Raw genomic sequence first — 11,711 nt, forward strand, 5'->3', positions numbered from 1 at the left:
CCTTCTATTACGACTAATGCAGTTTTATTTTTAAAGTATCATTAAATCTCATGGTTTTTACATCATACGTTTCAAACCACTGCAGTTATTATCCTTTCAATGCTTAAGTGTTAATGAAAACTCTCCCACTGTTGTTGTTTTTTGTTAATGTTTACTTATTTTTGAGAGAGAAACAGCACGAGCAGGGAAGGGGAAGAGAGAGAAGGGGACAGAGGATTCAAAGCAGGCTCAACGCTGACAGCAGGGAGCCCCTTGTGGGGCTCGAACTCACAAACCACAAGATCGTGACCTGAGCCAAAGTCAACCGACTGAGCCACCCAGGCACCCTTCTCCCACTGTTTTGAGAGCCTATTAAAGCTAGCTCCTGGGACCCTTTGACAAGAATCTCCTAATCTTTCATAACTGGTTTTCTGGTATGACAAAATAAACCAAAATCACCTTGTCTAATTCCTGTCTTAACTTGAAATCAGACACTTCTCCAAGGAACCCTGTTCCTTTTAGTGGGATTCTGTGAAACCACAATATAGATGCTAGGGGTATTCATTGTTATTGTATCAGTTATTATTTTGGTTCAAAAGAACTAGTAAATTATTTTTCATAGTACAATGTGGTACAGATGAGAAAAGATTAGTCATGAGTTGATAACTGACAGATAAATACACACTTATACACACACTGTAGACATTTCCAAAATTTAAAGGGTTTTCTAATTACTTAAGAAACATAAATATATAAATAAGACAGCATGAAATTCAGAAGAAAATTATGGAGTTCCTGTACAAATCCTTTAATGGCTGGAAATGTCACAGTAGGAAAAAACACAGAAAACTGAAAAAGTAAAGAACTGGTGGTACATATAACTTTTTTTCTTTTTAACCTTTATTCATTTTTGAGACAGAGCGTGAGTGGGGGAGGGGCAGAGAGAGAGGGAGACACAGAATCCGAAGCAGGCTCTAGGCTCTGAGCTGTCAGCACAGAGCCCGGTGTGGGGCTCAAACTCACAAACCACGAGATCATGACCTGAGGCGAAGTCAGATGCTTAACCAACTGAGCCACCCAGGCATCCCCATATAACTTCTTAGTAATTCATATCAAAGTTTTATGTCTCTGTATCTGAACAGTCCATTTCCCCACCAGAAGCAGCGAAACAGAATAAAAACAATACTCACCCATATCTTTGGAACTGATAATCAAATGTTAACTCCGAGCCTGAAGGAACTAGTTTGGTGGTAAAAAACCCGACCCTCAGTTGTCCGTTCACAGTCCACTGAGAAGTTGTTTTTAAAAGAAAAGAAATTTGTAACCGATTAATCTGTGTGTTTTTCTTTAAAGATCATTTGCCTTAATAATGCATGAGCCTCTTTTGACAATTAAGAAGACTTTACCAAATAGCAAATAGGAAACTTTTTTCTTGAAGTAAACTACCATATTTAAGTGTTAATCTTATTTAATAAACTACCAGGTTGAGTATCACCTATAATTTGTCTCTAATAAAAGTAACTGCTACTTATACCTGTCTTAATACACATTTCCACACAGTAAATATTCACTTGTACTAAAAATAAGCAGATAGGGAATGCTTGGTGTCATTGACTGTTACTGGCAAATTCATATTATTATGTTAAAAGTAACTATATTCCAAGATAAGGTGAGGCATGGAACCAGGGAAAGAATGATGCCAAATGTTTAATTTCATAAAGCAATGGTCCTATGACTGAGTATAGGGAAAGGGAAGGAAAGCATGACAACAACTGCATAAAACTCAAGAATTAAAATGGGAGTAAATACACAGGAGTTAGAACTTGTGGTTCCAGAACATGTTAAGACGTAACTCGACTGCAGAGCTCCTGTTCGATCTTTTGAGCACATTACTGATGAAAACCCCCAGACTTAAAGAGATGAAGGGACACAGTACAAGTGGAAATCTCACAGGTAGACACATGGCCACCAGATGCAGACAAAACTAAAACAGAACTTACATAAAATGATCATGGAGTGTGTTCTCCTATTCGTTATATGGCTTGGCTCCCAGAAGAGCCGTATCTAAGATCTATTAGTATACAGGTCAAAAGGACAAAAAAAAATATCCAGGAGTTGAAAGCACTATTTATTTATTTATTTATTTATTTATTTATTTATTTACGTTTACTTATTTTTTGAGACAGAGAGAGACAAGAGCATGAACGGGGGAGGGTCAGAGAGAGAGGGAGACACAGAATCTGAAACAGGCTCCGGGCTCTGAGCTGTCAGCACAGAGCCCGACGCGGGGCTCGAACTCACAGACCACGAGATCATGACCTGAGCCGAAATCGGACGCTTAACCGACTGAGTCACCCAGGCGCCCTGAAAGCACTATTTTTTTTTTTTTTAATTTTTTTTAATGTTTATTTATGGGACAGGGAGAGACAGAGCATGAACGGGGGAGGGTCAGAGAGAGAGGGAGACACAGAATCTGAAACAGGCCCCAGGCTCTGAGCTGTCAGCACAGAGCCCGATGCGGGGCTTAAACTCATGGACCGCGAGATCATGACCTGAGCCGAAGTCGGACGCTTAACCGACTGAGCCACCCAGGCGCCCCTGAAAGCACTATTTTAATATGAGAGGAAACCATTAATACTACTTTTCTAGGGTGTGGGTCCATAGCCTTCTTAGTCTAAGAAAGAACCAATGTTCTAACGTTTGTGTGTGTGTGTGTGTATTTTTTTTTTAAATCTAAGATCAAAACACAAATTAGAGAGAGTACTAAAATTATCTCAAAATGTTTTACCAAATTCAATAAATGAATGTATCAAGCATCAACTATGTGCCAGGCACAGGGACAAAGAGAGAGCCATGACCCAGAGTCTGGCCTTGTTGAGGAGAAGCAGTGTCACTCCATGTACATGATATACGATCTCTCTTATCTGTGGCCATTCAGCCCCCCTTACATTATTAAAGCAGCCAAATTTGGCACCTGGATTAAGAGCTGATAAAAATCTGAATAGAATAGTACACACTGGACTTCATCAGAATTCAATTTTAGTTTTGTATTTTGGCACCTTTGAAATAATAGTTAAAACTTATGGGCAAAGAGAGGTGACAATTAAATGCAATGGGAGTTCCTGGACTGGATGCTAGTCCAGAAAAATGACAGATGGCAAAATATGAATAAAGACTTTAGATTAGTTAATAGTTAACAGTACTTCCTGGACTGGATAACTGTATAATGGCTATTTACAATGTGAACCTTTGAGGAAGCTAGGTGAAGGATGATATATGGAACTCTGTACTGTTTCTGCACTATTATTTTATAAATCTGAACTTAATTCAAAATAAGATTTTTAACAATAGGAAAAAAACAATTAAAATGATTTAAAAATAAAATCCATGGGAAGCCTTGATATGGAATCTAAAATTAATACAACATCAATCTTGAACAAAGATCCAAACTTCTAAATCTACCTCAACTTACTTTTTGAGTCTCACAGTTTGGTTCACAGCTGTGATTCATGAAACGAGAGCAGTTTCCTTTCTGAGTGGCATCTATTATCTAGGGAAAAGGATCATTTAAGAGATAAAAATGAGACCTAAAATATACATATATTTTGCAAAGGAAAGGCATCAGGCAAATGTAAGATCTGCATGCCCAACCCCGCCTCCTCTTTCACATACAGACACATCCAAGTGACAAATATCTAACTACTTCCTCTGGGACATCTGCTAACTATAAACATCTTACAGGCAAAACGATCTCCATATCTATCAATGTCTCTTCCATTTACTTTTAGCTACTTCTAACATCCTCTTATATTCCAATCTCACTCCATGTGTATAAAACTCCATTTTAAAGTGCATGTTACACCACAGTGCAGGATCTCTCAAACTTGAATGTGTATCTGAATTCCCTGGAGAGCATGTTAAAACTCCTGCTGGACCCACCACCAGAGTTATTAGATTCAGCAAGTCTGGGGCAGGATCTAGAAATAGGTTTTCCAGGACTGAATGTAGAGACAGATATAAGAATCTAGCTAAAATTTATCACACAAGACATTAAAGAGATTTGTAAAAATGTAAAACAGTTGCACTCCTCACTAAAACAAAAATATTTTGAAAATTATTTTCATAAAAACATGTTGCTTATGTCAACATATAATTGACTTGTTACTTTAAAGTGATTTAACAAATATTTTTCAATTTTTCAGCTTTAATTTTTATGTAAGTATTGACAAATATAACCCACATTAAAAAATCTCTTCTAGGGGTATCAGTAATTTTTAAGAGTTGTAATATGAAGCTCATAGGTTTACATTTACATGTATATGTAAACATCTCCCTCTCCCTTTTTGTAAACAAAAACATCTCCCTCTCTCCTTTTTGTAAAGAAAAGCTATATATATATATACTATTCTGTCCCTCTTTTTTGTCACTTAATATATTTTCAAGATCAGTCTGTATCAATGACCCTTCCAAACTCAACAATTTCCAGATCTGTTTCAAAGCAAATACATTCGTCCGCTCACCTCATCATTCTTCAGGGCCATGAAATAGTAGTGGATGTTTTTGTTTCGTGCATACTCCTTTACCCGGGCTTTAAACTCTTTATGATCAAGTACCTCTCCACAATATTCCAGGACAAAGGTGTTCCTGGCAAAACAAAAGGGAAACAATAGCACTTCCTGCCTAGGAGCTGTATGGAAAACACATACATCTATGCAAAAAAATAGATTTAAGGAAATATTGAAAAGAATAAATACGGTCTTATACAAGATATAATTAAAATATACGTAAAGTACCTAACATCTAACTGAGGTTTTCTCCTTCCTAATACTTTTTAAAAAATGTTGATTCTAAGATGCTTTTACATTTATACATACTATCAAAACGTGTATCCTTGCTCTAACTAGATATTAAAACAAACACTCAAATCTGGTTTACAATGCCATGAAAACAGTGATTCACAGCTGAGAAACAGCTCTGAAGAAATCAGGAGGCACTGAAATATTAGAGGCTTTATGTTCTAAGAAAAAAGAAGATAATTTAAATACAGCAGCCATGGGGCGCCTGGGTGGCTCAGTCGGTTAAGCGTCCGACTTCAGCTCAGGTCATGATCTCGCGGTCCGTGGGTTCGAGCCCCGCATCGGGCTCTGGGCTGATGGCTCAGAGCCTGGAGCCTGCTTCCGATTCTGTGTCTCCCTCTCTCTCTGCCCCTCCCCCGTTCATACTCTGTCTCTATCTCAAAAATAAATAAACGTTAAAATAAATACATATATACATACATACATACATACAGCGGCCCTTCTACTGTCTTTATTCAAAGACCTCTAATGATGTCAAAAGTCAAGCAGATCTTTTCTCCTGAGGCACGTGGATGGCTCAGTTGGTTAAGCATCCAACTCTTAATTTCAGCCCAAGTCACGATCTCACAGGTTCGTGAGTTCAAGCCCAATATCAGGTTCCACACTGGCAGTGCAGAGCCTGCTTGGGATTCTGTTCTCTCCCCTTCTCTCTGCTCTTTCTCGCTCTTAAATAAACTTAAAAAAATTTATAAACCCATCTTTTCTCTGACTGCATTCTCTGTGAGTTTTTTCTAGCATTTATCAGTAATTATGATTAATCTCTCTCCTTGGCTTCTTTCAAGTTCCTTCCACCCCTGACCGGTCTTTCCTCAGTTATTTAGTATCTTCAGTAGAGAAGAAACAGGTATAATATAGAGAGAGAATGTCATGATATTTAACACTAACTGGCAGATTTGTTCCAAAGACCTCCTCATCCTATGTATATCGGACAATGTCCCTGTTCAATGGGCATGAATACTCTCTTCGTGAACATCTACACAGTTTTGAACTAAAAATTTATGAAACCAGCACTACTATGCTAATGAGCATATGGAAATTAAGGAGTAGGAAAATATGGGAAACCTGAAAATATCCAGTCTAGGGTATTTTACCAAAGGAGGGTTCTTCGTGAGGAGCTTAAGAAAGCTTTAAGAAACAGTTTTATTTTCTTCCTTTACTCCTTTTACATATTTAAAACTTTTTCAATCATAAACACATGTAATCTGTATATATTTAAAGAAAAAGGTACTCATCTTTCATGATACTTAAATATGCTTTCCATAAAAAACTTACTGTTTAAAGTAAACACTAAATATGGTAGAAAATAAAGTGACCCTTTTATGGCATTATGTACAAAAAAGTTACAGGAATTAGGTAGAAAGCAACATTTACTCATTCAATAAATGTTTATTGTTTTTAATCCCTACCTCAATCATCTCAGATACTCTCTTCCCCTCTTACTCCAAGATTTATCTATTTAATTATTACTATTTTTTAATTTTAGAGAGAGAGAAAAAGAGAGCACAAGGAGGGGAGAGGAAGAGAAGGAGAGAGAGACTCCCAACCAGGCTCCACACTCAGTACAGAGCCCAATACAGGGCTCAATCCCACGACGCTGGGATCATGACCTAAGCCAAAATCAAGAGTCAGACAATCGACTAAGCCACCCAGGCACCCCCTCTCCAACTCAGTTTTATGTAAACTAACTAATCAATTCTGTCCCAAATCCTTACAGTTTCATAGTGATTCTGGGGGTCTACAGCAAACACTGGTAACTGCTTGGAATTAAACGAAAAGTAACTGTCATACAAAGAAGGACCTATCTGGTCCAAATGTCACAGATGACAAAATGCTCTTCATATACAGAGACAGAGGAGTTTTTTTGTTTTCTTTTTTTAATTTCCTAAAAGAAATGGAAAAAAAAATTTTTTTAAACTAGTTACCAGGTGGTCATTCTACACAATAAACATTATTAACCTTCAGTATAATAGACACGTTATTTTCCTTCCTACAAAGTAGCTAACCAACTTTTCAACAACACAAAAAGGAAATGAAAGATGATTACAACATAACTTACGAAGGAAGGTCTTTCGCAGCTCTCAAGCCCCAGCCTTTCTTTTCTGTGAGTATGACTTCCACATCTGCGTGCTGTTTTCTCTGAAACCGTCTATTGGAACAATAATCCCCATTCGGACACCGAGAAGAACTGAAATGAGAAACAGAGAAAATCAATTCTTCAAAGAAGAATCTCTAATGACAAATAGGATGTGGATTAAAAAAAAAAAAAAAAAAAGAGATACCACAGAGCCTGCCCATGTGCAGAAATAGGAAACAAGGCCCACCTGAGGAAAGGAGAATAAAACAGTTGAGGATGACTGACAAGAAAGGTGGATTGCTGGAAGATGGAAAGGCAGGTTGTTGATACACGATGAAGAGCTCTGCATACCAGGCTAAATTTGAACCTAATCCTGACAACTACTAGAAGTTTAAGTGTGAGAAACATGAGAAGAAAGATATCCTATACTTCCTATCTCTTTAGCAAGGCTGGCAGGAAAGTCAGAAGAACGCAGAGACCAGAACTACACTGTCAACTTAGGAGAATAGGGCTAAGTCTCACGTCTCCTTACATGCGTAATGTCATCTCTACTTTCAATTTAGACAAAGGAATTGCCAAAAACGCTTTCTCTTTAATTTTCTGAGGTATAGGTTTTGTTCTCATAATACTTGAACATGGGCAAAACCAAAATCTGGGCCTTGAAAGAAAACAGTTCAGCGACCCCTGGCGCCCCGGATGGGGAAGGAGGCAGGTGGCCGCCCTTCCCAGCCGCGCAGCCTTAGGAACTGCGGGCAGGAACTTGGCCGTACTGTCCTGCCTCAGAGAACAAACTCATCTGTTGCAGGCCTAGCCTGGGTTGCTGCCTTTGAAAGCAAGGGAAGGTCGGTGCAGTATCAGCCACCACCCAGCATGGGATTTCCAGAGAGGTCTTATTTCAGAACTTTGTAAGGAACAAGAACCACGTGGACTTCTGCGAGGGAGACTGAGCTGGCCTGAGTTTGAAGGAGAGGATAATGGGGACCCAGCCTGTAGCTGACACTAAGCAGGCCAGTGGCAGGTCTTGTACGAGCGATAGCCATTTCCCGATAACTACGTGGACTGGTGTTTCCTGGAAGAGCTCCGGAAAAACATCTACACCCGGAAATACCAATACTGGGCTGTGGTCTTCGAGTCGAGCGTGGTGATACAGCAGTGTGCAGTGTCTGTGTGTTTGTGCTCATCTGGTGGTATATGGATGAGGGCCTTCTGGCCCCCCAATGGCTCTCCGGGACTGGCCTGGCTTCTTCACTGATTGGCTATGTATTGTTTGATCTCGTTGACAGAGGTGAAGGATGGAAGAAGAGGGGGCGGACCCGGTGGGCTGACTTGAAGAGTGCCCTGGTTTTCATTACTTTCACCTACGGTTCTTCCCCAGTGCTGAAGACCCTGACGGAGTCTGTCAGCACTGACACCATCTATGCCATGTCAGTCTTCATGCTTTTAGGTCGCCTCATTTTCTTTGACTATGGTGCCAATGCTGCCATTGTATCCAGCACACTGTCCTTGAACATGGCCATCTTTGCTTCTGTCTGCCTTGCCTCATGCCTGCCCCGTTCCCTGCATGCCTTCATCATGGTGACTTCTGCCATCCAGATTTTTGCCCTGTGGCCCATGTTGCAGAAGAAACTGAAGGCATGTACTCCCCGTAGCTACATGGGTGTCACACTGCTTTTTGCATTTTCAGCCTTGGGAGGCCTGCTGTCCATTAGTGCTGTGGGAGCCATCCTCTTTGCCCTTCTGCCGGTTTCCATCTCTTGTCTCTGCCCTTTCTACCTCATTCGCCTGCAGCTTTTTAAAGAAACATTCATGGGCCTTGGGATGAGGCTGAAATCAAAGAAGACTTGTCCAGGTTTCTCAGCTAAGTTAGGGACTTCCATTCGGTCTTAAGGGAAGCTGATAGACTAGCCTCCCGACTCATACAACATTCGAAGGCAGAATCCCATTCTGGAAGCAACATACTATTGTGGGTGGGGGAACAGAGATCAAAAGAAAAAGCTAACCAAGAGCGTGAGTGGTGAAGGTGCTTTTTCTTTCTGTTATTTTGTGGATGAAAAAGCTTTCTGGGACCCTCTTGAATTATTGCCTCATTACTGCTGTAACAAATGAAGTGATGTGGTTTCTATTAAAAAAAAAAAAAAAAAAAAATCCAAAAAAGAAAAAGAAAGAAAACCGTTCATCAACACTGAAAACAAGGTATCTACACTATAAATCACCTTAATATTCTTTCCATGTTAAAAAATAAGGATACTGGGGCACCTGGATGGCTCAGTTGGTTAAGCGCCCAACTCCTGGGTTGGACTCAGATCATGATCTCACGGTTTGTGGGATTGAGCCCTGTGTCAGGCTCTACACACTGACAGCTCAGAGCCTGTTTGGGATTCTCTCTTTCCCTCTCTCTGCCCCTCCCGCGACTCGCATGCTCGCTCGCTCTCTCTCTCAAAACAAATAAACATTAAAAAAAATGTTAAGGAAACAAATTTTTCATAAAATTGGTAAAAAATTTTAATCACACATTTTTCAATGTAAAGATGTTTACTGTTTATAAGAAAAATGCAAAAGCAGGGGCGCCTGGGTGGCTCAGTCAGCTAAGTGTCCAACTTTGGCTCAGGTCATGATCTCACATTCATGAGTTCAAACCCTGCATCAGCCTCTGTGCTGACAGCTCAGAGCCTGGAACCTGCTCCAGATTCTGTGTCTCCCTCTCTCTCTGCCCCTCTCCTGTTCACTCTCTCTCTCTCTCTCTCTCAAAAATAAACATTCAAAAAAATTTTTTAAAAAAAGAAAGAAAAATACAGAAGCAAATATCTACCTTTGAAAATTAATAATTATGAGTTAACTATAAATAGACTATATAAAGCAGCCAAGGGAAAGATTTAGCTAAGTCTGCACGTGTAGCACTGAACAGGTCTCCAGAATTTATTTAATTAAGAGTGTATGAGAGTGTGTGAGAGTGTGTGAGAACATGTGTGTTTGGGCCAAGGTGAGGGAATAAAACTCAAAAAAGTACATATAGAAAGATTTCATTTCTATACATAAAATGAGGAAATATTTTGGTATAGGCATAAAAATTATCTGAAAAGACTACAAACAGAGGGACTGAGGTTTGGAAGTGGAAGACATTTTACTTTATACCCTTTTGAAATGCTAGGGTTTTATCTTATTTGATAGTAAAAGCTAAAAAATACCAACATTTGCCTCTCAGGACAAACACAAGAAACAAAAGGTTAAGGGCTACTTTACGGAGCACTTAAAATGTATACTATAATGAATAATGCAAGGGAAATTTGTCTCCTTATAAAGGCTATTATACATAGGAGATTTTATTGCTTATAAATAATACTAGGTAAAAGAAGAAAGGTTAAATTTTATTCATTACTAATTCTTAATATTTTGGGACATTTAACAGAATGAGCAAAATCAGAGCATTTCAATTTACTTACCATTCAATCATGAGGAGACGATTAAGACAATCTTCCCCACATGCTATTTCACCTTGCGCTCTTTCATCTTTAGAAAGAGGTGCACACTCACACTGCATTCGCTTAATATCCCGATGTGATTTATTCTTCTTTCTATTAGATAAAATTTTATAAGAATTGGTTTAAGAAATCTCCTGGTAATGATACAATGTACACAATCAAATATGTGCTAAATCTCATTAGTTTCACATTTAATGATTCTGGTTAAGTTAAACATTCAAAAGGAAGAAAACATCTAATCACTAGCAATTGTGAAACTGAAAACACTAATTATGTTACACAAACAAGAGGCAACGTGAGCCCTGGCAAGTGGGAAGACAAGAGTTCAAGTCTATCATTTTGGACTGAGCCCTCATTTCTTAGTCCAAGTCAATTAAACCTCAAATTATGAGCAATTTCAAGGGTCAACTGTCCTACTGGGCTCAGGAAAAATAAAACACAGGAAAACTCATGAGGATCAGAAAGTAACACAGATGATGAAAGTGAAGTTTAAGAATGAGCCCTCCTGGGGGTACCTGGGTGGCTCAGTCAGTTAAGCGTCCAACTCTTTCTTTTTTTTTAATTTTTTTTTTCTAACATTTTATTTATTTTTGAGACAGAGAGAGAGACAGCATGAATAGGGGAGGGTCAGAGAAAGAGGGAGACACAGAATCTGAAACAGGCTCCAGGCTCTGAGCTGTCAGCACAGAGCCTGATGCGGGGCTCGAACCCACGGACCACGAGATCATGACCTGAGCCGAAGTCGGACACTTAACCAACTGAGCCACCCAGGCACCCCTTAAGCGTCCAACTCTTGATTTTGACTCAGGTTATGATCTCACAGTCATGAGATTGAGCCCCGCTCAACACAGAGCCTGCTTGGGATTCTCTCTCTCTCCCTCTCTCTCTGCCCCTCCCCCACTCTCTCTCTCTCTCAAAGTAAACAAACAAAACATATAAGAATTAGTCCTCCTGGATGGACAAATAATGGTTGAGACACAGCAAAGAAAGAAAGGCAGAGGAAGAAACGAAGTTGCTAAAAAAATAAATTTAAAAATAGGTAATTTTTAATTAAGAGTTTAACTCAATCTTTCAGAGAGAATCTTTCAGTAACATTGTATTTCTAAAAATCTTGTTTAAAAGAAAACTGAATGATTAAGAAAAGAATGAAGTATAATTTACAGAACTGTATTACAGAATAATCAGGTATTACAGAATAATCAGAGGACTAAATTTTCCCAACAGACTAACTGATTTGGGAGTAAAAGGGGAAACTGTTCAAAATGGGTTAGGTTCATAAATACCTATGCCAGAGTTTGCAAAGAAAAAGTGAAAATGTGATTA

At 39.1% G+C, this 11,711-nt stretch overlaps 1 protein-coding gene and 1 pseudogene across 5 annotated transcripts in view; one reads left to right on the top strand and one right to left on the bottom strand.

The window, feature by feature from the left end:
* The window catches only part of SETD2 (SET domain containing 2, histone lysine methyltransferase), a 123,021-nt gene that overhangs the window by 76,021 nt on the left and 35,289 nt on the right, over nucleotides 1-11,711 (bottom strand). For all 5 annotated transcript variants that reach the window (XR_006199820.1, XR_006199819.1, XR_006199821.1 and 2 more), the window contains exons 4-8: nucleotides 10,350-10,481; nucleotides 6,892-7,020; nucleotides 4,500-4,623; nucleotides 3,452-3,529; nucleotides 1,170-1,267 (exon numbers count right to left, since the gene is read on the bottom strand). Coding sequence is in view for 2 of the 5 variants with exons in the window: in XM_042929138.1 (XP_042785072.1) it covers nucleotides 1,170-1,267; nucleotides 3,452-3,529; nucleotides 4,500-4,623; nucleotides 6,892-7,020; nucleotides 10,350-10,481 (561 nt within the window). In the remaining 3 variants the exon portion in view is untranslated. The remainder of the gene's footprint in view (nucleotides 1-1,169; nucleotides 1,268-3,451; nucleotides 3,530-4,499; nucleotides 4,624-6,891; nucleotides 7,021-10,349; nucleotides 10,482-11,711) is intronic.
* On the top strand, nucleotides 7,884-9,054 carry LOC122214278 (annotated as a pseudogene).

The sequence above is a fragment of the Panthera leo genome, chromosome A2, assembly GCF_018350215.1.
Source record: "Panthera leo isolate Ple1 chromosome A2, P.leo_Ple1_pat1.1, whole genome shotgun sequence".
Lineage (NCBI taxonomy): Eukaryota > Metazoa > Chordata > Mammalia > Carnivora > Felidae > Panthera > Panthera leo.